The sequence below is a fragment of the Danio rerio genome, chromosome 3 (assembly GCF_049306965.1).
Source record: "Danio rerio strain Tuebingen ecotype United States chromosome 3, GRCz12tu, whole genome shotgun sequence".
NCBI lineage: Eukaryota > Metazoa > Chordata > Actinopteri > Cypriniformes > Danionidae > Danio > Danio rerio.
Genome location: NC_133178.1, coordinates 34,393,389 through 34,419,828, shown reverse-complemented (window position 1 = coordinate 34,419,828; position 26,440 = coordinate 34,393,389). Strand labels below are relative to the sequence as shown.

General features: G+C 34.7%; 3 protein-coding genes across 10 annotated transcripts in view; 2 read left to right on the top strand and 1 right to left on the bottom strand.

The window, feature by feature from the left end:
* Window positions 1-19,588, bottom strand: part of rpusd1 (RNA pseudouridine synthase domain containing 1) — a 59,013-nt gene extending 39,425 nt beyond the window's left edge. For 2 of the 7 annotated variants that reach the window (XR_012400626.1, XM_073943596.1), the window contains exons 1-5: window positions 19,271-19,588; window positions 18,977-19,170; window positions 17,000-17,123; window positions 16,813-16,915; window positions 16,619-16,720 (exon numbers count right to left, since the gene is read on the bottom strand). Coding sequence is in view for 6 of the 7 variants with exons in the window: in XM_073943596.1 (XP_073799697.1) it covers window positions 16,619-16,720; window positions 16,813-16,915; window positions 17,000-17,123; window positions 18,977-19,158 (511 nt within the window). In the remaining variant the exon portion in view is untranslated. 7 annotated transcript variants of the gene reach the window in all.
* Window positions 6,817-10,748, top strand: dctn5 (dynactin 5). Its single transcript, NM_001002497.1, is given in 6 exon segments — window positions 6,817-6,935; window positions 7,198-7,266; window positions 8,264-8,382; window positions 8,466-8,577; window positions 9,942-10,044; window positions 10,251-10,748. Coding segments are annotated over 6 exon segments (549 nt in total). The 5' UTR covers window positions 6,817-6,887; the 3' UTR covers window positions 10,349-10,748.
* A 651-nt stretch (window positions 19,589-20,239) lies between the features above and the next one.
* On the top strand, window positions 20,240-25,640 carry ndufab1b (NADH:ubiquinone oxidoreductase subunit AB1b). Of its 2 annotated transcripts, none has more exons than NM_001305569.1 (5): window positions 20,240-20,417; window positions 22,426-22,548; window positions 25,056-25,143; window positions 25,247-25,340; window positions 25,459-25,640. In NM_001305569.1, exons 1-4 carry the CDS (start codon window positions 20,259-20,261, stop codon window positions 25,336-25,338), a joined length of 462 nt encoding a protein of 153 aa, NP_001292498.1. In that variant the 5' UTR covers window positions 20,240-20,258; the 3' UTR covers window positions 25,339-25,340; window positions 25,459-25,640. The 2 variants fall into 2 exon arrangements, with proteins under 2 accessions (NP_001292498.1, NP_001292499.1); NM_001305570.1 differs by having other exon boundaries at window positions 25,247-25,352.
* Window positions 25,641-26,440: the final 800 nt, after the last annotated feature.

The window sequence follows — 26,440 nt, the reverse complement described above, 5'->3', positions numbered from 1 at the left end:
TTGACATTTAAAGATGGAAATTCAGAATATGCCAGCATCATATATATTAAGAGAAGCATACTGATATAATAATAATAATAATATTAATAATAATAATCTGATACCTTCATTTTCATGCCCCTTTTATCATGAAACTATCCAAATAATTGGATGTTCAGAATATCATAGTTGCCTTGAACCCCTTTTTTTCAGACAAAATCTCCTTATCTTAGTTTTGAATTAATCATAGTTGCTAAAAACAGAAATGAACATATTACAAATAAAGAACTATTTTACGTATGAACAAGAAAACATCCACATTAAAAACAGCTTAGAATTTCATTTTCGATTATTACTGAAATGTTCATACTTTTTAATATTTGAAGTCGGTTTTTCATCAAGAAGTACAAAAGTTGAACAAAAGTGACAGTATTGACATTTAAAATGTTTAGCAATTAGTTATTATTTATTTCAATTTTATTATTTATTTTATTTTATTTCAAATGAATTCAGTTATTTTCAACTTTCATCATTTATTCAATAATTTTCCTTCAGCTTAATCCCTTTAGTTATCAGGGGTCAGCACAGTGGAATGAACCGCTAACAATTCCAGGATATGGTTTACGCATTGGATGCCCTTCCAGCCGCAACCCAGCACCGGGAAACACCCATACACTCTTGCATTCACACACATACACTACAGCCAATTCAGTTCATCCAATTCACCTGTTCCGCATGTCTTTGGACTGTAGGGGAAACCGGAGCACCCAGTAACTAACACCAACATGGGAAGAACATGCAAACTCTACACAGAAACGTCAACTGACCCAAATAGTCACCTTCTTGCTGTGAGGCCACAGTGCTAACCATTGAGGTTAGCACTGTGCTGCCCCATCAAAATTTCATCAGAAAAAATCTGCATATTAGAGTTTAAAACACCCATCAGATTATTTATTATACCTTTCAGAATATTGGGATTTTCTGCTCTGGACACACTGAAGCTGTTTTTGTGGCCTGTGCCTTTAATGCTAGTTCTCCCTGCCCACCGTTCCAACGTGCTTGTCAAAGTGTGCGTTAATCTCCATCTCGGCTGTGTCAGATAAAAAACAAAGTGACAGATACGAGGGAAGCAGAACTCACGTTACGTTGGTGAGAAATACTACAGTAAGAACTTTGCCAATGATTATTTGATGTATTTGTTGTGGAGTTGCAATGAGTCACACACAATGTCGTTACAAAGTTTACGCACACACCCACAGCGGACACACACACATAGCACGCCTTTAACTTTGCACTGTTGTTGCGAGCAAACGTGACAGGATACACATTAATATCCACTGCTGTATAGATATCCGTTATGTTAATGTACAAAATAAACCTGACTTAATGTCCACAAACCGAGATTGAAGCTTCTTTTATAATTGTGCTGACATACGGCTGTGGTGATGAAATAAAGATTGTGAAATTGATTTAAATCGTTAAAAATGTTTTAAACTTGATCATATTTGATGATGATTTATGATCATGCCAGTTACTTTGCGCACGTCTTCTCTTGTGAATATGATTATACATGTTACTACGGAGACATGTTAATACGCAGCTGTCAATCAATTTGGTGGGCGGGGAAACTGCACTCCTACATCACGTTGTGACGGGCCTCAAAATGGGAGGGATTTGGATCCTGTTTTAACGTCAGGACATTTAAAATAAATAAACTTATTGTCTTTATATCACCCCAATATGATTGTGGACACACTATACCTACACACGGTTCTGCCCAAACAGCGTTCAAAAGTTCATTTTCATCATTTTCTTTCTTTAAATTTTAATTATATTTCACAATACTATAAAATATAAAATTACTATAAGTTGGTGGTTCATTCCACTGTGGCAATTGCCTAATGAATAAAGGGACTAAGCAGTAGGAAAATGAATGAATAAATTATACTGTTTTACTTTGCTAGATAATTTTTGAGCATTAAAAAACAGCATAAAAAGTAGACCGTAAACAATTAAACCATATAACTTATATACCTCCTGCATACATCATGTCATGCCTACCTCCACTGTCAATCGGCATTACACCAGGGTAATTTAACACATACGACAGTAGCAGAGAGAGATGGCATTAGATCACATTCTCCCAAAACAGGAAGCATTACATAACCACTCAGCAGAGACAAACCCATCAAACTCAGACTCAGGAGAGAAAGAAATAACAATTAAAGGACATAGAGAAAAGAGGGCCGCTATAACACTGCCTCCAGTTACTTTTTTTCTCTTTAAGCACAAGCAGAACAAACAGTCCTGACTCCACTAGCTCCTCTTCTCAACAACCCACAGACATGGAGGCTGGATCTGTGTGTATTATATAAAGCCAAACTGAACTCAAACTCTGATGACTATGATGGCAAATCTCCACATATCTTACTGCACAGTTCCACACACACGCACACACAAAGTACCTAAAAGCACATTCCCTAGACTCTGTGACCCCTGAACTATTTTTAGCTCAGCTAGCGATGAGAACTTCACTGCTAAGAGAAGCATGATTCAGAAAACTACGAAAATAGTTTATGCTGCACCGTAGAAAGTGTTTGAGTGTGAGAGTAAAATAACCACATTTGGTGATGACAACGGCCCTTCAAGCAGATATTCAACAAGATAAAGGCATCTAGACACATATAAACAGCTTTTTTTTCTGATGTAAATCTATTGAAAAGGACTCAAATCCTCCCACGCAGACGCCAGCAGCCAATCATCACCATATTTCCTCAGCCTGGGCTTGTACTGTAAAAACAGATTTTACACTTAACTGTTTCTGCTGGAGAGCCAATGGACCATCAATGAATGCAATGAAAAAGAATCACATAACCAATCAATATAATGTCAACGTGACCTCTGCCGTGACATTGTGTGGCAACTGATCTGCGGTATTGTATAACTATAAGCGAATTTCTAGCAGACAGATGTGGCCAGTGAGGGATTACAGGAGCGTCTTACACAACGCTGCGTTTGCTTGAGCACATTCAGTCAAGGTGAGGGGGCTGTGCGTGTGTATTCAGGAGGCTATTTCTAGTACATGAGTAAACACAAATAGCCTACTGCAGTGCTGACAGAATTTATAATATAAGAACATTAAATGGACAGTTCACCCCAAACTGAAAATGCTGCCATCATTTACTCAACCTCCAGCTAATTCAAACATGTTTGAGCCTGCTTTTTTTTTTTGAACACACACAAAAAAAGGTGATTTAAGGAATGATTAAAACCAGTAACCATATTGTTTGTTTGTTTTCTTCCCACAATGCATAGCCACCTTGCTGATAAAAAACAGCTTTAACCAGCCTAAGCTGGTTGGCTGGTTTTAGCTGGTTATCCAGCCTGGTTTTAGATGGGTTTTGGCCACTTCCAGGCTGGTTTGCAGCCGTTTCCAGCCATTTCCAGCCTGGTCTTAGCTGGTCAGGCTGGAAAATGACCAGCTAAAACCAGCTTGACCAGCCTGGTTTAAACTGGACATAGCTGGTTTTTGCTGGGCTCCCAGTCTGGCTAGGCTGGTCAAGCTGGTTTTAGCTGGTCATCTCCCAGCCTGACCAGCTAAGAGAAGGCTGGAAATGACTGGAAACCAGCCTGGAAGTGGCCAAAACCCCTCTAAAACCAGCCTGGTTGACCAGCTAAAACCAGCCAAGGCTGGTTTAAGCTGTTTTTTCCAGTAGGGCAATGGCTTCCGGTTTTCTTGTGAAACCACTTGAGGAGCAAATCATTAGTAAATTGTTATTTTGGTGTTAAGTGTACCTTTAAAATATGTAGTTAAATCAAAAATATTTGATCAAATATAATATTTGACTAAATCCACAGTGTGCGCTAAAACTGATAAGGCCTCCTTTTGGTTTTATTCTAGGCTGTTTGGAGTGTATAACCTACTAACTTGTTGCTACATAGCAAACGTTCAATTCACTTGGATGTAAACTTTTCGCAGCTCATCAACTGGCCAACGTGGGTGGTCTTTGAGCCCACGAGCACAGAGACGCTGAGGATGTGTGGATTAATGAGGCACGTTTTAAAATGCCGCCTACGTATTGCGGGAGTCAGTGTCCTTAAAACTGCGAAACGGTGCCGCAGCGCCATCTTGCGGTTAAAGAGGTCATAAATTGCAGGTTGAACTAACTGAATTGCTGTATGGGGAAAATGAAGAGACCGCTTGAACCTGCTGAAAATAAAAACAACACTAGAAATCATTAAAGAATAACAAAATCTAATGGTTTTGAAATTATGGTTTGGAATAATGGTTTGTTCTGTGGGCAATCGAAAAATATATAGCTTAAAGGGACTAATCATATTGACCTTAAAATGTTGTTTAAAAAATTAAAAACTGCTTTTATTCAAGTCAAAATAAAACAAATTAAACATAATTTGGGAAACATTTAAAAAAGAACAAAAATCAAGGGGGGGGGTAATAAATCTTAACTTCAACTGTATGTAAATATATAATTATATGTTTTTCATTTTTTTTATATTCTTGAAAAAAATTATAATCCTTCCATTATATTCTTCAAGATTCTTGAAATTATGAAAATAATCTGTAAATAAATTAATTACAGAGTTTTGTTCAAAATGACAATTGTTAATAACATTTTGTTTCTGTTTGTTGTCATTGAAACAGGGTTATTAACAACAAGCAGGATATAGGCCTATCATTTTTTATTCTTCAGAAATTAAAACATGGTTATTTTGAATATATATATATATATATATATATATATATATATATATATATATATATATATATATATATATATATATATATATATATATTTWTATATATATATATATATATATATATATATATATATATATATATATATATATATATATATATATATATATATATATATATATATAATTTTATGGCCAACTGAAATCAATCTATATACAATTTTACAACAAATACTATAATTCAATTATGGTTAATGTAGCAAAAACATTGTTTCTATATTTTTTAGTTTATTCAGGCCTGTAGCCAGTCTGGTGAAAGGGGTGGTTCTTTTTTCTCAAAATGTGGACCTTTTTGCAGTTATTTGCCTCATTTTCTATTGAATTATGAAGTTTAAATACTGCATTTTAGTGACATTTTAAGCTGATTAGTTTGTCAGATGGTCATCATAACAACACTTTATGATGCACCAAAAACCTTTGCTCAAAATATAGAATAAAGAAATACGAATAAAACACTTATTTTAAATACTAATTTATTATGTCATTTATCATTAGAAAAAAAGGAGTTAAAGTTTTAAATGTAAAAAACAAACTGTAGCCTATTGTCATTTACTTTCCTCAGTCACAACTTGGCCATAATAATAATAATAATAATAATAATAAGATTAAAAATTTTGAGCTTGACGATTTGTCTAGTCTCTTCTGCAAAAAAGTACATTTTGAAATTTTATGATTAAAAAATAGCCTAACTAGTATTAAAATTTACTTTAACATGGGCCACTTTTGGTGCTTTGAACCTTTTCATAAATTTTTCCAAGATTTCAAGGACCAAGATTAAAGGCTTAACTAGGTTAACTAGGCAGGTTAGGGTAATTAGGCAAGTTATTGTATAATGATGGTTTGTTCTGTAGACTGTCGAAAAAAATTTGCTTAAAGGGCTAATAATTTTGACCTTAAAATTGTGTTTAAAAAAATGAAAAACTGCTTTTATTCTAGCCGAAATAAAACAAATAGGACTTTCTCCAGAAGAAAAAATATTATCAGGCATACTGTGAAAGTTCTTTGCTCTGTTAAACATCATTTGGAAAATATATTAAAAAAAAGAAAAAATTCAGAGGGGGCTAATAATTCTGACTTTAACTGTAATGCAGAAAGATCAACTTTATATCTCTTAAGAAATTGGTTGGTTTGATATAATTTATGTATCATTTTAAAGTAGATTTTACTAACTTTCTTAGTCTCACAATATTTGTTGAATCTTGTGTTTCGGAATAGTTGTTGAGACTGAAATGCACTTGGTTTTGATTGTATGCATGTGAAATATTTCTGCTTTGATGTTGAATGTCTATTTAATATACTGAGTGGTCATAGAATTAATATAAAGAAAAGAGATGCCATATTTTATGTAGACAAAAACGGATGTAGATAAGAATCTGTTGTTTATGTTTAATCTTTTGATATTAGTAGGGACGTTTCATAAACACAAGAGTAAATGGTCGGAGAGAAAGCCTAACATCTCCCAATTGAAGGCTGATTAAAAAATTTATTTTGAAACTCTTAAAGGACTATCAATACTCCAAAAACAAAACTCCTCTTCTCTGTCGTAATTGTTATGTATATCCGCTTTTGTTCTTTGTTAGTTTTTTCCCCTCCTTTTACGTACATGATTTGTGCTTAAATGTGAATATCCTATTGTAATATTTGCGATGCATTTGATTGGAAATGTTCAGCAAAAAAAAAAAAAAAAAAAAAAAAAAAAAAAAAAACACATTGTAAATATAATTAATGTTATTATTGAGAAAATAATAGCAGCCATGACTTACAGCGAAGATCTAATTTAATAAAAAGCAAACACATCTTAAAATGATGTAACAAAACATTTGCAGTGTTCGCATTTTTCTGTTTCTTACATGTAGATTGCATGATCTGTTTCAGTTTTTAATTGTTAAAGTTAGCATATTGCAAATAAAAAATACTACATATAAAAGGTATCATTTATATGTTATTTGTATACGGCAAAGAAATGAAATGTAAAAAAGACATCAAAATATTTATTGCCTCTTGTTCGATGCTCTACAAGTGATGTCTAGGCATAGATGTCTGGGTACAAACCGGAAGCGGAAATAGAGAGGGAGCGGTTGACAGCTGCCTGGATTTCTTAAGAGCTTCGCTAACAACATCATTGTGCAGAGATGGAGCTGTGTGAAATATTATATAATAAGGCAGAATACATCGAGACGGTATGTTCATGAAATCAACAATATCCTTCAGCTGAATCAAGCGGTTTTAAGTAAATGACCGAGAATGATCTGGACGGATAGTTTGTGCAAACAGAATGTGTCTTTCATCATAAACTGATTTCTTTCACTTACAAATAGCGTTAGTTTGTCGTAATGGCTTACCAGTCTGTATGAGTTGCACGTGTTGTTTATGGAAATATCCAGATGAATCTAGTGCTGGGTCGTCATGTGATGGTAATGCTCAATGTTTTGATCTCTCCAGGCATCAGGAAACAAAGTCAGCAGACAGTCAGTTCTTTGCGGCAGTCAAAACATCGTCCTCAATGGCAAAGTGAGTTTTACTGTTTTATTATGTTTATTTTTGTCTGCGAATAGCCAACGATATTATTAAGAATTAGATATATTTAAGAATAACATGTCTATAATAAGGTATGTACACATCCTTATGTAAACAACAATTGAGTATTTATGGGACAATCAACCAGAAACGTGCATTATCTGTCCCTGAAATAAAAACGTAAATACAGTGAATAAAGAGTACTTCATTCCAAAAATGTCTAAAATGGACTGATGGTTGATTTCTGCAAATTGTTCTGTAAAGGAATAAGTCATTCATTTGGTTCTCAGATTTTTGTTCTTCATTAAAACACTTTACAAATGTACAAACTCTCTTATTGTCCTTGTCCTCAGCCCGATTGATCCTACAGGTTTAATAGTTTTTTTGTGCTAAAAACTGGTATTTAGAAAACAAAATACTTCAGAAATAGCAAGTTTAAGTTGTTATTGTTCACATCAATTGATTAAAACATGAAATTATAAATAAATTATACAAATAAATACCACAAATATATCATACAAATAAATGTACAGTTACCCCCATGGTTTTGTCAGTCCTGTCACATTTGCATTAAGCTTAACATAAAATGTGTGCAATACACCTTTAATGCTATGACATTCGGAGGAAGTGACATCATTTGATGGAGAAGAAGCTGACAGTGATCAAGGATGCGTTTTATCATTGAATTGTATGATGTTTTGCTTGTTTTGTATGATTTCTTGAGGAGGACAAGCTTAAAGGTCAGGTCCTGTCGCATTTTTTAAAAGTGAAAATGGTAGAATGTTCCAGATATGAATAAAGTTGCGGTTTGAATATACATTCTATTTGAAGTCTACAAATTAATAAATTATTATAAAACAAACCTTAAAAGTGTACTTTGGGTGTTTTATTAACATTTGAGTGAAAAACACTTTATGAAAAGCCAAAAAGATTCAAATCTCAAAACTGCCTGAGGTGCCTTAAAGTCTAAAAGTGATGTAATTTGTTTCAGACGATTGTGATGAACGACTGTATCATCAGAGGAGATCTGGCCAATGTCAGAGTTGGGCGTCACTGTGTCATCAAAAGTCGCAGTGTGATCAGACCGCCATTTAAAAAGTTCAGCAAAGGGTGAGTTTTGCTGCTGACTCTACATCTGCATTCTCTCTGCTAAAACTGAATTTGTATAATTGTTTGTTCCTCTTGTACATCAGTGTAGCGTTCTTCCCCTTGCACATTGGGGACCATGTGTTCATAGAGGAGGACTGTGTCGTCAACGCTGCACAGATAGGATCGTACGTCCACATTGGCAAGAACTGTGTGATTGTAAGTAACAAGTTGTCTAGATTTCATACCGTGCTAAGGAAACCTATTTTACCATTGGTATAAAAGTAGATTGTAGCTGTAGCTTTTTTTCTTGCTTTTTGCATCTCCTGATGATTTGGTCCTTCATGATTCGCTCCTCAAATTAGTCACGCACCCTTCTCACCCCCGGATCCCTCCTCGCCCCATTTTTCACATGATGACGATGCCATCTTCCATCGCGATATTTCACATTACACATCTTACGTTGCCAAATTGGTCGACATCGCCCAACCCTAGTCCCTTGTTTGTCAGTCACTTTGGATAAAAGTGTCTAAATGGATAAATGTAAATCTCATACTAAATTTAAATCTCAAAGTTTGTTAGGATAGGCCAATATTTGGCTGAGATGGAACTATTGGAAAATCTGATCCTAATCTGATGATTCAAGAAAATATAAATGCTGAGAAAAATCATCTTTAAAACTCTTCACATCAAGTTCTTTTTAGCAGTGCATATTACTAATCAAAAACTGAATTTCTTCGGCACCTATGGCCTAGTGGGACGGGCATCCAAAGTTCGAATCTGATTTCTCCATCTCTCCAACTTTGTTTCCTGTCTACATATTATCTACGTACTCCAAATAATGGCAAATGGCAAAAAAAAAAAGTCTTTACTTTTTTATATATTAATATTTAGAAATATACTCATGGAACATGATCTTTACTTAATAAAAGTAAAATCTAGAATTTCAACCCATTTAATGTGTTTTGTAAGACTGAAATATAGGACCATACATGCAAAACCAAGGGTTGAATGATTACAAAAAACCTCTGGAAATGTACACTAGCCTACTTTCTAGGCACTTGTTGGTGTACTGGAAAAATTCTGTCAAGAAATCTCAAAGCTAAGACATTTATACTAATCAGCATAGTAAAGTACAAATGTGAGATTTGTTTAGACATATGTGAAAACAGCATTTAAATGTGCACTAAAAATAGTTTGCAATGTGTTCTCAGCTGATTGAAAACACTCCAGAGTGGTTTGCTTATGGAGAGAAAACAGTCCAACCCAACTAACCAGCAGTATAAAGAGAATGAGAACAAATGTACACATCAGTTATTGCAGATGAAAACCAAACAGCATCTATTTGATCTTAAAATATTATGTAATTGCTTAAATAAGCCTTGATTTGCACAGTAACCGTATTATTAATTTAAAACCAATGATTTACAGGCCTAAAAAAAAACTAACAGTAACTCAAAAATGTAATGCATAAACTCAGTTACAAGTCAGAAACAAGCTTCTATAGTATCCTCCCTTTTGTTTTAGGAATGTGAAATATTGGCCGGTCTGTACTTGAATGAGATGTATTTTTTCCATTGTAGGGTCGCCGCTGTGTCTTGAAAGATTGCTGTAAGATTCTGGATAACACTGTCCTTCCCCCAGAGACAGTGGTGCCCCCATTTACAGTATTCTCTGGCTGTCCAGGTGTGTGTTAGAGTATAGATTTACTTTATTTTCATTGATTGTAATTTGTTGAACATTTTACTACTTATTTACTGTATTATTCCTGTTATAATTGTAAATGTAGCGGTTTTGAATTTGTTATCATTTGTATTATGCCAACCATTTAATTTAACATTTAATTAATGCTACTTTGTATTTTAACCTCTGATCTCCTTGGTTGATTTCAGGTTTATTTTCAGGAGAGCTCCCTGAATGCACACAAGAACTGATGATCGACGTCACCAAGAGTTACTACCAGAAATTCCTCCCTCTCAGCCAGATCTAGGACCGCACTTCAGTTTGTGTCTCGCGCACTTGCATTCTGGGACCAAAGGAACTAATATGGACTAATATTTCCCAAACACGCCCTTATCCCTCTGGATTACAGTTGTAGATCTCAAACAAATGTCTCAAAAGAAATCCTCATGCTATAATCGTGACTTTGTAAACATAGAATATAAAATAAGTGAATTATACACAAAACACCATTTCATTTCTGCTTGTCATGTCAGTGTTTTTAGATTTACGTTAAAGCATCTAATGCCACTGGCTAGGACAAAATATCACAACGCAGTGATTAGCTGTTAGACTGAAGGGCCTTTATTTATTAAACTGTACCATTTCTTCAACACTAAACATTTTCTGTATGCAAAGCCAGATTACAGATGGAAATAAATGTTTTTTTTAACACATCGGTTTATATGGATTCATTTTAAGGGATCACAGCATGTTTTGGGAGATGTTGGCTTATTGGGAAGGTAGGCAAAAAGCTTCACTGTTTGTTGTTAATAATGTAACAGTGTAAGAAGCACATCTCACACAAAGGTCACTTTAAAATCAGGCTGCTGGTCAAAGTATGAACACAAACACATGGTAGGATTCTGAGGATCAATTTAAATGACTAGATTTCGCCCATGAAAATCAGTTAATATCCTAACTATAAATTCTAGAATCATTTTTATCATATCAGCTAACAGGTAAGGAACAAGCTGACAAAGGACTTTCCAAAGCAACATTTTCAGTTTTTGAGGTAGGGACTGTTCATTCGATTAGAAGCAATGAATTTCCACAAACATGATTCACATATTGCCAGTTCAGAAATTAAGAAAGTTCATTCATGTATACTGTGAATAACTATTTAAAATCTCTGTTGCTTTAAAAGCAAAACATGTTAAAAACCACACAGTTATGCATTCATACAATGAATAAAGCCAACCGTATACATAGCATACTTGCATTTCAACGAGGTTAAGATCATTAGGAAAGATTTTTAAAAGGTTGCTGCCATGCTCTGGTTAAGTGCTGTTAAAAAGCTGAGGCTCAGCAGGATTTGTTATAATAGATGTTTTCATTAAGAACTCTTCACATTTGTCAAACGTAATACTAAAGACATAAATAATGTCACAAAGGTTTGGCGTAATAGCTGCAAAGAATTTTACTTTGACATTACAGGAATAGTTTACATTTGTGCAGCAATTGTGATGTAAAAAGCTGAAATATTAATTAATCACTGACTCAAAATGTTTCAATGTTTTTTTTTATTTTACTAAAGGTCTGGGTGGTAAACATATTATTTGACTATATTTTAACATTTTCTCTGAGGTAAATATCAAAGACAACATTTGAAAATAAGCTAAAATAAAATGTTCAAGATAAAATGTTAATATATATATATATATATATATATATATATATATATATATATATATATATATATATATATATATTAAGAAAAATGTTTCAACATTTAATTTTGGATTATTTAAAAATGTGCGTGTGTGTGTTTAAAAGTGAAGTTTAAAAGTTTAAGTACATTTTACTTGTAATTCTTTGTTCTGTTTAATATTTTTTTAAGAAAAAAATTCATAGTAATAAACTTAAGTATAATCTACTCAACTTTCTGACAGTGATATTTCCATCATACACTGGGGCATTTAAGTTACTTTCTACATCTATTACATTGCTGCTTTTATTGTTTCCTTGTAGTAACTTTCTGTTTAATGATCTATAAAGTGCATTTCCTTCCCAAAATGGCACGTTGAGAGCAAATCTTTAAAAGTATTTTACTCCCACTCAAAGTATTGCAGAGTGAACTTCAAATGACCAAGTTAAAATTACTTGATGTAAATTTTATGCAACTATGGGACTTGATTCAATACATGAAATTTACTTATAGGAGTGCAAAAGCTTTACAATTACACTTTATGTTGATGAAACTGTAAACTACTGTCAAAATACTTCTACCACATACATTACTCACAAGTGTATATAAAACACATATGAAAATCTTGAAGGAACCAGTGACAAATTAAGACACTCTGGTTTTGACATCACTCCTGCAGCACTATAAGATTATGATTAAGTAAATGCAGCCTTGGTGAACATAACAAACGCAATTCAAAAAATATATATTAAAAAACTTTAAAAACAGTAGCGGAGCTTGACATAAGCATGGGGGGCAAACGGTAAACACTCCTGTACACCTCAAGTTTCTTTTCTATTCAAATTTGAAGGAGCTCTGCCTAGTCAATTTAAAAAAGAAAGAGTAAAGGATTCCCTATGGAGCTGGGCACATTGCGGCATAACTTCTGCTACTGGTAAAACATGGCAACAGTTAGTCATTCCAGACTCCATTCACATAACCACTGCTGACACTGTGCCCGCTGCTCCTCACTCTCCACTGGGCTGCTCGTCCTGGGCTCCGGCTCGGCCTCTTCTTGCATCTCAGCTTGCGGGTTAGTTAAAATATTCTTCAGTAAATCCTCCAGAATGTTCACACATCTTTGAGGAGCCCATTTGGCATCAAGGCTGGGTACAAACGGATCTGGCGCGGTGACGTGGATGGGTTCGTTGTGGAGGGGAATGTGCAGGAAGTAGGCGTGCAGCATCATGCGATAAGGACTGTTGTCAGTGCGCAGACTATAGGTATAATCACCCACTATGGGGTGACCGATGGCACTGCAGTGCACTCGCAGCTGGTGTGTCCGTCCTACAAGGTTTTTAATATTTAGACTTTTAGAGAAAGGCATTTCAGCTACAGCGCTTAAATAATGTGAACAGCCATTGTTATATGTATAGGTTAAGGTGAACCATAAAAGCCACACAACAGCTCCAAAAATAGACAAATATTAATGTTCTGACTACACTTCATGGTTAGGCTACAGTGAAAAAAATAGAACTACAAATGTGTCTCATGTGAGGTTTTTCAGTTATTTCTTTTATTATTATCTTGTTTGTACATTTTTTTGCAACTAATTAAGGCAATAACCTGTTGGTTTTGTGTATGTGCACTATGACGATGGTCAAAACGTTTAATGCAATATATATCTTTTGGAAAACAAATGTATTATTAAGGACCCATCTTAAAAACCCTTACAGATGATTTATGATGCAACACTATAATTGGCCCTTTTGGGTGAAAGCATAACTTCAAACGAGTTATTTAAATTAAATGAGTTTCTGTTCCTCACCCCATTCTAACAACAAACAAAACCTCTGCATGCCTTTTAAAAACTCCTCATATTCAGTCTTCTTAGAAAACAAGCTGTCAGGCAGCGTGCTGTATGAGTAGTAAATGAAGTTCTCTTTCATGTCAGCTGTCACTGTCAATACACAAAATGTTATTTTGAAAGTGGTGGTGTCGTTATACCTTGATCAAATGACTTGATAATACATTGTATCTGTACTTTACTGTATACATGCTTTTGAGGCACCTTTATTTCGACCCCCTCCAGACTTAGGTCTATGCATTTCTTTTAATTTGCTTGCACCATAACACCTGCACATGTGCAGATCAACAACACAGTAGTAAAAAAACCTTTAAGAACATACAGTCAGACATATTAGCCCCATTTATTTTTTCCCACAATTTCTGTTCAACGGAGAGCAGATTTCTTCAGCACATTTCTAAACATGATAGTTTTATTAACTCATTTCTAATAACTGATTTATTTTATCTTTGCCATGATGACAGTAAATAATATTTGATTAGATATTTTTCAAGACACTTCTATACAGCTTAAAGTGACGTTTAAAGGCTTAATTAGGTTAATTAGGTAGGTTATTGTATAATTATGGTTTGTTCTGTAGACTACTAAAAAAAATACAGCTTAAAGGGGTTCATAATTTTGACCTTAAAATGTTTTTAAAAGGTTTAAATTTGCTTTCGTTCTAGCCGCAAAAAAAGACTTTCTCCAGAAGAAAAAATATTATCAGACATACTGTGAAAATGTCCTTGCTCTTTAAAACATCATTTGGAAAATATTAAAAAAAGAGAAAAAAAAAAAAATCAAAGGGGGCTAATAATTCTGACTTCAACTGTAGTCGTGGCAGTTTTTTTCCTAATGTTAAACTTAGCTCATACATCAGTACAAATGTGTTTGCAAACAAGCAGAGCTTATGATGATAAAAGTGTTTAATCTACTAACAACACTGGTGCAAATTAGGCAAAGACATTCTTTTTCTGGCCCTAAACAAAAGCACAAAATCAAGAAAAACGGTCCACCACAAATCTTAGAAATTTTCATCACATGATTTGTTTAAATAATGATTCATTAAAAACAATAAAGTCAGGCACAAAAATCCAAAAGTCAAGGTGTGTATTATTCTGTTCTAATAAAGTTGAAAGACTTTAAAATACTTTAATGAGTCATTCATTCATTTTCTTTTCGGCTTAGTCCCTTCATTAATCAGGGGTCACCATGGTGGAATGAACCGCTGACTTATTCAGCATGTGTTTTACGAGCGGATGCCCTTCCGGCTGCAACCCATCACTGGGAAACACCCATACACTCTTATTCACAAACATACACCACGGCCAATTTAGCTTACCCAATTCACTTAAAGAATGTCTTTGGACTTTTTGAGGATACCGGAGCACCCAGAGGAAACTCACATCAACATGGGGAGAACATGTCAACTCCACGCAGAAATGCCAACTGACCCAGCCAAGGCTCAAACCAGCTACCTTCCAGCGCTACCCACTGCACAGTCCTACTTTAATTATATATATATTAGTGGTGGGCCGTTATCGGCGTTAACGCAAAACTCTTATGGTGTGATAAAAAATAGCGCTGTTAATCTACTCTCAAAGTTGGGGTGGGAGCTGGGGCTATTCTATGCAAGCTACTATGATGACTTTTACATTGATATTTTAGCGCGGATGTATACCTGACTGATGAGTCGTCTGACAAAAAAGTGCCCTTCGAATCAAATCAGCAGGATGCCTGACTTTAACTGCAGTTTGGCAGTTTCACTTTAACTCATGAACATTTCATTCATCCCCCGTGACAAACTGGGGTATTAGAGGCAAATAAGTAGTAAGGACTGGTGAAAGTGTTATGGGATTTAATAACGAACGCCATGTGTGTTTGTGTCTGTGTGTGTGTGTGCGGTCCTTTACTGAGAGCCGCGTGTGATCTTGTTGGAAAATCCGATAAGTCCTACATGAAATTATACGAGGGTCTGAGTATCTCCATATGATGCTTGGGGCAACCCATTGAAAGCAATGCAATTCCTTTTGCGTCGGTATAGTGACGCCAAGGTGCACCTTTGGTGTTCTCATACTGATGCGCAAGGTGCTTGACCATGCTTCAGATTTTGACGTCTTTGGGGTGAGAATGAGTCTGCAGTGTTTACTTTAAGAATGCCACTAATATATGCATACTCCACACGTCTTAATTCCATTTCTGTTTAGTTTAGTTATAACTTTAGTCGAATTAAGGTAATCAAAAATTGCTGTTTGGAGCTTATGTAGACCTACAGTTCAAAATTCATGTTTACCTGAAAAAATAGTTAGTAAACACATCTTATTGAACATCATTTATTTGCCCCTGGTCTTACTGCGCCACCTGGCTTGAGAAACCCGTTCTCAAAGACTTATTATTTGGGAAGCACACATATTCTGAATGCCTTCGGCAGAATTCAAATGAGCCAATTTAATCTAGATTAATTCCGAGATTAATCTAGATTTTAAAAAACTATCTATGCCCACCTATTATATACATACATATGTATATATATATATATATATATATATATATATATATATATATATATATATATATATATATATATATATATATATAATTACAGAAACAATTTCCTTAGTGTTCACAATATTTTGCCCAAACCCTTTCTGTATTATTATGATAGAGCTATTTTTGATGTAAATTAGAATGTGTGTTTTAATTTTTTTCAGCTAAAAAATAATGATGTTCATGCATTTTTCATACCATGATTTACTGAAAATACACATTAAAATGTTGTTGAGACTAATAGAAAATTACTTACTAACAATTATCATAAGACAAATTCACATCACAACAATAATAATTGATTACACATAAAACGACCTTTTCAAGAATAACATGGCATCCCCAAAGTATAAATAAATTGTCATTTTAAATCACTAGGTTATACCAATTTGTCATCCAAAAATGTATAATAATGAAAAATACAATAAAAGAGTATGATCCCTTATTCTGTTTGATTTCATAAAAAGTAGAGGTTTGACCTTGTGTTTAATGCATAGGTGTCAACAATAATAATCGTGTACCTGTCAGAGGCTGCAGAAGCACTTTTGTGACTGGATCTCCATCATACGTGCCGTACTCTAAAACTGTGACCTCTGTTTGGCATGGCTTTGGATTCTCACAACCTACGGGACACAATAATAAAAATCGGAATGCAGGAATGTGTTTCTGTCAGCTCAATTTTTAACATTTGATTTGGGGCAGAAGAGATTCTCACCCTCCGTTCCTTCAGTGCACATCATATGGGTTTTGCCCTCCGTGGTGTTCTTGCCAATTGCGAAATCCAGGCTCAGATTCTCCTCAGTCACAGTACCACGCACCTGAGGAGGACATATATATAGGCTGGGTTATTATAATAAAAAAAAAAACATATGTATTGACTGAATGTCTGAATGCCACAATACCAGTGCTAGATAAGCTTTGGTAACCCGTCTGTCTTTAAAACAGCGATACGCTTGACCTGCTGCCGCCTTATTCAGAGCAACACACAAAGCACCACTGGTGGAGAAATCCAACTGATGGCAAAACCTGCAGAATATAAGAACACACATGATCAAACTGCTGATCACAGGGTTCCCTCTCTTTCATAAACAGCAGATTCAAGGAAAAGGACTAAAAGCACTCTTTATTTTAAAATCAAGCACCTTTCATAATTATCCCAGCATACGTAGCATCATGAAAGTCCTTACTGTACTTTACATTTCACTTACACTTAATATTTATATTAAAATGTCAATGTAATGATGATGTTTAGAACGCGTCAATTCCCCCAAAAAATATGTCATGTTTAAAGATAGTGGGTAACAAATGAGCCAGACTACACATTCCTTTACGATCAGTCATCCTGTGACATCTACGACGAGAGTTATTTCCTAAAGCAGTCACAAGTGTTGCTATAACAGTATTTCCTATCTCGTGTCAATCTCAATAAACACTGATGCTTGCTGACAACTAGGCTACATTATTTAAGGGCATTCGTTATGACATGGATAGGATCAAACATTTATTTCCTTTTTAATAGTAAATATTTGCTTTGAAATCTACATTTTTTAGCCATGGCTTGCTTATTAAACACTCCTAGCCTAAACTTGCTATGAGTGAGATGGAGAAAATTAAAGCACATCAGCAACAAGGAAATAAAAACATTATGTTTAAAATAATGACATATTGAAAAAATAGCAAATATATGACAGAGGTTTATGATACAACAATTACAGTGGAGTATTAATTAAATAATTAAATAAATTATATATATATATATATATATATATATATATATATATATATATATATATATATATATATATGTATATTTTTCTTGCATTTCATTTGGTATAATTTGTATCTTCATCAACTAGATAAACAACAATATCGAATAACATCTGAGGTGAAGTGTTTCAAATCAGTCCACTATATGCTTCAGAACACAAACTGGTTAAAAAAATAAATAAACAACTAGCCTAAATAGAATTAAAGTCACCACTTCAGAGAAACCTATATTTAAGGACAAAATCATCCATTGCCAGTGGCTTTCAATTTAAATCATTTAATCAAGTATATTGAATAATGAACGCGCTTCCAGATTACCTTGAAAAAACGAACTCAGTCGGAAGGCTGATAGAACTTAGAAACTTGTTGTGAGAATGGAAATGTCTGTATATTTGTGTCAGTCTGTCAGTTAAAATTGCTTAAAACAATTTAATATTTTAGAGAAAGTAGTTAAAGTTTGCATAACCAATGATTAATCTTATCCACCCCGTGACCGACCCATAAGTAGGCTAAATATGCAGCCTTTTTTTGATTACCTGACCTGCAGACTGACAGCATCACCGTGAATATAACTGAGAAATTGAATTATGCCACATTACACAAGGAAAACTATTGAATCTTGTGTCACAACACTAATTTGTCATTTAAGACTCCCAATGACACCCTAATGAGTCAGGAAATTGTGCTGAAATTGTGGTATCTGACTGGGGCTTTACTTCTTGTATGAAATTGAAAAGTACGATTTTAAATCTTAAATATTACACTGGTTGAATTGTTCAATTCATTCGTATTATTAATTATTTATTTTATTTTAATTGAGACATTAAGTCTTGTGCTACAAAAAGGGCATATATTTATGTCTATCTGACATATTTTTGGCTCAAACTATAACAGGAGCAAAGAATTTAATTGGTTTGAAACCGAATGTCTAATTCTACAAACCCCCTTTCAGATTTAATTCAAGCACTTTCAATTACCTATTTTAAAGTAATTTCCAGGCCTTGAATCCATGTTTGACATTCAACTACTTTCAAAAGTGTAGTAAACCTGTGATGTGAAACATGAACTATGAGAAGAGGCTGGATATTTTATTTAAAAAACAACTAAATTACCTGAAGCCGTAGTAAGTGCCAGGATCTGCAAGCTCTGGAAAGCGATGCTTTAGCTGACTCTGGACAGTCTGCTTCTCATACCACATTTTACTGTCAATTCGAATGTCCCAGTGTTTGTTGACAACTATATAGTTTGTACTTTGATACAAAACACACAGGTTTTCCAGGCTCGCAGGCTCCATGCTCGTCTTCTCCTGCACAAACACAACATATAGGTTATACTGGTTGTATTAAATCGTCAACATTTGTGACAAAATATGATATTTTATATTGACTAATAGAATTATTGATAACCTGGCGTGGTTATCGCGTGCTGCTTGGCGTGTTACCGCTGTACTTGTATCGAAAAGGATCCTGACTTAAATGTTGTTGATAATCATGTTGCCTGTGGATCACTCGCGTCCAGTCTTCTGTTTATATGTTCCCTCTGCAGAGCAAACCTTCTCCTTTAGAGGAATCATCAGATCGTGCACACGTTCATCTTCAGTAATTGTTTAAGAACGTTAGTTTTTTTTCCAACGTGTCAGCGTAGATTCAATAAATTTACTTTAATGCTATATTACTGGTCCCATGCTTTACTTGCAGACATTACAGTTTCAAAATAAGAGTCCCACATTTTCAAGCATTAAAAATATTTTATTTTTATATTTATTAATATGCGACTGAACAGTAATTAGTTACACATAATAATAATAATAATAATAATAATAATAATAATAATAATAATAATAATAATAATAATAATCGTAATATTTGGGGAAAACGAAAAACAATATATACTAATATAACGTATATTAGTAATAGTATAGTAAAAATAAAAAAGTAATAGCAAAATGTATAATTTCTGAAATACAAACTAAATAAAAAGGTTCAAAAATTATATTAAGTTTATCCGTTGAATTAAACACGTATAAAATATTAAACTAGATTAAAATCTTCGTATAATAATTTAGATTTGAATGCATTATACAAATTTATTGAAACAAATAATTAATTTGAAAACAAATTAATAAAAGCAGTACTATGAGAAGGAAAAAAGTTGCTTAGTAGAAACGTTGATTACAAATAATGTTTTAGACGTATAAATTCCGGGAAGGGAAATCATTACACTACTCATAAGCGAGTGGGGAAAAATTTAATTGGTTGTCAATTGTTTTTTGTTTTTAATTTTATTTTTTTGCCATTTACAGCTAGGCTAATTTAACACAAAACACAGACAACTGCGCATGTCAAGCTTATGTCCAGTTTGCCGCGGTGTTTTCTGGGATAGAAAGTCACAGACATGGCGTCCCGTGCGCTTGCACAGTGTGTGCGCTCGCTGGCCCGCGCATCTGCAAGGTTAAATGAAGGCAGAACCGCCTGCGTGCTTCTCGCCGCAGCCCAGCGGCCGCTCTCCTCATGGACCTGCAACCAGAGGACCAGCAGGACTGAACTACTGCGGGTGAGCTTTCTGCAGACGGAAACTGTTTGTCTGTGTGGCCTGCTAGAGCTGGAGACTCAGTGACCTACCTGTGTCTTTCCGACAAATCTGCCCGTGCTGCATGACATCTGCCTCCCATACGCTTAACGTTAGAGTTAGACTAGTGTACATTCACAATACACTTCTGCCACATCAGTTAACGTTACTGTTGTTTTGTAAAGCGCAATAGGTAAAGAGCTTTTTATGAGTGTCTTTACTTCAGTTTTCCGTCGGTCTATTTGTATCTTCACTTGTAGTAATTATTAAAGAAGCAGCAGTTCGTGTGAAACTGAAAATATTGTCGTAAATGTCATTTCAAATATGTATGACTCCAGTTCTTTAGTAAAGCAATTCATTATATTATATCATATTATCTTAAAAATTTACGAACATTTTATTTGAGTACAATGAACGCTATTTTAGCAGTTTGAGTTAACTTAAAGGGAGAGTTCACCCACAAAATTAAAAATTATCACAAATTTTCACAATGAAGTGTTTCTAAAGTTCTATTTTTTTAATCAAAACGAGATCTACTAAAGTATGTTGAGGAAAAAAGTCATTGATATCCACAGTAGGAACAAAATAAACTTACAAAGACAATGGCTCTTTTTTTTCTTTAAAAAAATCAGTAAATCTACTTTTTATCATGCTTAATTCAAGATTCACATTATTTGAAATAAGGAAAGAATAAAATAAGTCTAATTTTCTGAGAATTGCAGCCTCTCAGAGATGCAATGTCAGACACAATTCACTCAATTGGAGCTAGTGACATCACTGTGACATGTAGGGTTGGGTGAGCCCATTTAAAAGCATTGCATCTACACCGAGTCTGCAGCCAGACCCCTCTTGAGAAATTAGACAAAGTGAAGCTGTTTTCTGATTGATTGGCAGAATTGTTGTATTTTAGTCATAAGCACTTCATCTTGATGAATTGTAGACAAAACACTGAGGAGAATATCCTTTTTTTGCAGTGTGATCAGATTGAATTGGGTACAGTGAAAGTTATTACTATACAATAGTGTTTAGGAGGAGGAATACTTAAACAATTTTTTCATAAACCTAATTTTAAAAAAAAAAAATCAAAACCTGAAGTTGACTCATTGTGTGCTCCCTAAAATATAGTTTTAGACAAAAAGGCCATTTTTTGTTACTTTGAATTTCTTCAAATTATTCATCAAATTTAATCTACATTTATTAAACAGGGTGTCCGCAGGGTCTTAAAAAGTATTTTTAAAAAATCATGAGAAAATTAAGGCCTTTAAAAGGTATTAAAGCGTCTTGATCACATTTTGACGAGGTCTTAGATTTTGTTCAAGAGTTGTCCGAAGTGTTTGACTCCAAAACGCATAAATACATTTATTTTCCTCCTAATATTAACAACGACATGCTTAAGCCACTCCATTGATCCGGGCCGGGGTGCGTCTTGCCAAGCTCCTCCATTACATGATGTCACATAATTTGCGACAAATGCAGGAAGGTGACGTGACGCTCCCCACATGTAGCGAAACCACAGAGCCAAACAGACGGCAAAATGGGGAAATGTAAGTTAGAGTACTTATGGTTGGAGAAAGACGAGTTTAAACAGTGGCTGAAGCCTGTCGCTGAAAACAACTGCGTAATTTATTCTTTCAATTTGTTTCTTCCAAACTTATCGGAGTTCTGTTGCAGGGTTGTGCTCCATTGATTTATTTAGCTACAACTGTTTATTAACAACTGTTTAAGTTAAAGGTTTGATAGAAGGTCTTTAAAAAGTATTGAAATGACCTTTAGGATTCCTGCATATACCCTGTTAAAGCCCTTAAAAACTGAACATGAGTCATATTCTGTCCTACATTTTGTTTGCAACACAGCAAAAAGAGACTTCCACTTCCATAATTGCCAAAAATAATTTGTTAGTATTCCCACTTGTTAATTTTTGTCTGTTAATCTTCTGAACATTGAGCATTATGATTATTGTTGCCTTTGTGACATGATGTTTGCCTGTGTCCAGATTCCCAGCCCGTCTGTTCATCTGTGTCGGCATTACAGTGATGCTCCACCCCTCACATTAGATGACATCCAGGAGCGAGTTCTGTATGTCCTTAAACTCTATGACAAGATCAATCCAGATGTGGTGAGTGATTCTTCAGAATTTCTGTACTCTTAACATTGCATGAGCCATTTAGTTTTCTTTTTTTTTTTAAAGAGTCCTGAAAATTAAAGGACAACATTGTTTCCCCACCCCAGTTGCCTAGCAAATGCCTTCATATCTACAAATTTGAATGCATTTGATTGTCTTTTTCTGTGTCCCAATTTGCATCCTATTACTAATGCATAATAAAAAGTCTAAGGCTGCGTCCAAAACCGCCTACTACTTAGTAGGTACTGCATTTGAATTTAAACGTACTACTCGGCTGTTAGAAAAGTACAATCTATACAGTATAAATGTGAAAAGTATGAATGGCATTCGGACTTACTACATCCGCCATTTTGTCATGGTCACATGACCTACCTGCGTCAGTTGCATCGCCGTACTTCCATTATGAATTCTCTCAAGGAGCATTATGGGATAGCGCAGCGTGCATGGGATGCGCACTTCAGAATCTCGCCGGAAGTAGTAAGTCATCCGGGTACTTCTCGCCTACTGATTTTCAAATTCTATGAATTCGGACATTCTACTCGGCTAGCATACTGATTTTAGCGTACTAAATAGTATGGAAGTATGCGGTTTCGGACGCAGCCTAACTCTGCACACTTGAAGCAACAATAAATGTGTAGGGAAGAAAAATCACCATGTAAAAATGTGATAAAGGTTAACAAGCACTCCCACATGCTGTCAGTACTTGTTGAGTAATTACTTAAATATAAACGTATCGTTTGTAATAAATGTATACATGTCTGATGAAGACTGAAACGTTACTATTAAATAATCTATTCAGTTGTTGTTGTTGATAGTGGGCAGGATTGTTTGTTCTTCTATTTCTGGTAAAAAAGAATAGATCCACGCATTCTCTAACTGATAATATTACCCATAATACTCTGTGCGTTGGACATGAATTCGATTAGAGTTACAAATCTGGGTAAAACGTCTAAACAAACTACAAACATGTTAGAACACATGTGACTGAGCGTTAAGTGGAGAGGCTTTGGTAAAGACGTTTGAATGATTGTTATTTAATATCCAACCTTATGGAATATGTACTTGACGTTTTCCAGGTTATATTTAATCTGGAACAACAATGTAAACTTAAATAAAAAATAAAATTAAAAATCAGTCCAAGGCAGACCAGGGGCAGCCAAGCTGGAGCACGTACTCTGGTGCCCTGGGCTCTGCGATGGTTAGGGAAATTCAAAATTGAACATGAATCTTTATAATTGGCTTAAGATTGGCAATGAAAATTTAAAAATAGCAGCCAGCAGATCCAGGGAAAAAAATCAGTCCAAGGCGCTCAAAAACATGGAGGAAAAATATTAAAAAGTCTTTATTGACATAGCTATTCCTTAAAATGGAGCCATTTTGGCTGAATAGCCATGTCAATAAAGGTTTTTAATATTTTTTTCATTTTTGCTTTTTTTTTTTTCTGATGAATCTCTTCTCAGAACAAACACATTATTTAAGATTCCCCTGAGCACTTTTTGTCTGACTTTGGATTTTTCTATGAAACGTGTTTGGAAATTCTTCTAAAAGCGTAATTAACCAAAGACCTGATGAGATTTCTCTGCTTGAAAGAGTTGCTATTGGCTAATTCATTGTTTCCCAACCCTGTTCCTGAAGGCACATCACCAATACACATTTTCAACCTCTTCCTAATCAAACATCCCTTAATCAACTCATCAGACCATTAAAAGAGACTTCAAAACCTGAAATGAATGGGTAAGGTAAGGGATAAGGTAAACGTCCAAAATATGTACTGTTGGTGTGCCTCCAGGAACTGGGTTGGGAAACGCTGGGCTAGTTAACCTGCTGCTGACTCTCCATTATCATAGGTATTTTGATATGAAAGAAATGGGGATGATATGTCGAGATGAGTGACAGGGCACATAACTAAGCAACAGTCTGTTAATGAGGAAGTAGTATGTCCAAAAAATCATATTTATAATTATATTTATGTAGCACTTTTACAATGTAGATTGTGTCAAAGCAGCTGAACATAGAAGTTCTAGTAGATTGAAACTGTCAGTCAGTTTTCAGAGTTGAAGATCAGTTCAGTGTGGCTTAAATTTGACTGCTGAAAGTTCAAACACTGAAGAGCAAATCCACCGATGCACAGCTCCACAATTGCCAAACCAAGCAAGCCAGTGGTGAGGAACAAAACTTCACCAATTGATGAAAGTGAAGAAGAAAAAAAACCTTGAGAAAGCAGGCTCAATTGAGCACGACCATTTCTCCTCTGGCCAGACTTCTTGTGCAGAGCTGCAGACTAGGCGCTGGAGGCTGGAGAAAGCTAAACGTCCTCCAGCACCAAAACTGCAGTCACTTAAACGTATATACTTTCCCTAAACAAAAAAAGTATGTGAATTGGGACGCAGCATTGATTGGATTTACAGATTTATTACTTTCAATGTTCTTAGTTTACATTTGAGATCTACTTATTCCTAGCTTCTCACTGATATGATTGCCTTTTACTGTTTCCTTTAAAGCTTAAATCGACGTCTCACTTCATGAAAGATCTGGGGCTGGACAGCTTGGACCAGGTGGAGATTATAATGGCCATGGAAGATGAGTTTGGTTAGTATCGGGTTTGTTCATATTAAGTCATCTCACAACTGTGATTTACTCTGCAAACGCTTTATGTGAATGCTGGTGCTCAAAGAGATTGTGTCGTTTACAGGGTTCGAGATCCCAGATGGGGATGGAGAGAAGCTTATGACTCCTGAGGAGATTGTAACATACATTGCAGATAAAAAAGATGTGTATGAATAGAGGCAAGTCACATGGTATGCGCTATTGTTTTTAGTTAAGCTAATCTATTTAGATTGTAGGAAATCCAGTCATGCTTGAAGAGATTGGTAAGAGTAACGTTTCTTCGCTCTTCTCCTGCAGGTATGGAGGATTGACTCTGTATTAAACAATATGGCTGCAGCATTGAGTTCCAGTTGTACTATCTCCAGTCTCTTGTTTATGGAGTCAACTGCCTTGTCATGTGTACTGTTGTATTTAATGAAAATGTCACTATAAACTTTTTGGGAACTTGAGCTGAAAATAAAGCCAAGACTAAATTGTAATGCTTTGTTTTGTCATGATCTACGACGTGAAGCCTCACTGCTCCCTCTGGTGGTTGGAAAGAAACACTGCTGTTTGAGTATAATAGGTTTCCAATTCTGTTTCTGGAGGGCCAATAGTTCTAAGTTCTTCAACACGCTTGCTTGGAAGTCTCTGATCAGCTGGTTGAGGTGTTTTATTTGGACAGTAAATTTAATGTTCTCTGGCTGCCATGATCAGTCTCTCACAATGTTTTTTTCTTTTCTGAAAGTCTTGATAATGTCATCTTATAGTTTTTCTCTTATTTGTAGGACTCCCTATTTACTGTGCTCTAAGTTTACCTTGAGAAACCTAGAAATGTGAAAAGGGTCCATTAGACAAACTTGGATTAAAAAAAAAATGTTAAAGCTCGTATCCTAACAATCCACTTCTAATCAAATGCTGTGTTTTGAACGAATATAAATGAAACTGACTAAAGACCCCTAAATGGGAAAACAACAGGACATTGTCATTAACCGAGGCCATAAAAATGGCATATTCCTGCTTTCTTCTCTTTAAAGGAACTAAAACCAATTTTAAAAATAACCGAGCTCATTCACTAAAGAATAAAATCTACATTTCCATGAATTTATTAATTGTATTTTATTCCATAAACTACTGATGGCACAAAAACGTGTGATGTTTTCAGACATTTAAATATTTTAACCTAATACCAAACACTATCTTTTGAAGAGTTAAAAAAATAATATTTTTGTAACAGATTTTTAGTCAATCATTCTGAACAATGGTCAATTTTGTGGGAAAAAAAGCATTTAGTTTAAAA

Bases quoted from the DNA above. Each gene is read 5' to 3' on its own strand.
- ndufab1b (NM_001305569.1), top strand. From the start codon at position 20,259: ATGGCGTCCCGTGCGCTTGCACAGTGTGTGCGCTCGCTGGCCCGCGCA. The intron at 20,418-22,425 runs GTGAGCTTTCTG...GCCTGTGTCCAG, and splicing joins GCAGGACTGAACTACTGCGG to ATTCCCAGCCCGTCTGTTCA. The intron at 25,144-25,246 runs GTTAGTATCGGG...TGTCGTTTACAG, and splicing joins GGCCATGGAAGATGAGTTTG to GGTTCGAGATCCCAGATGGG.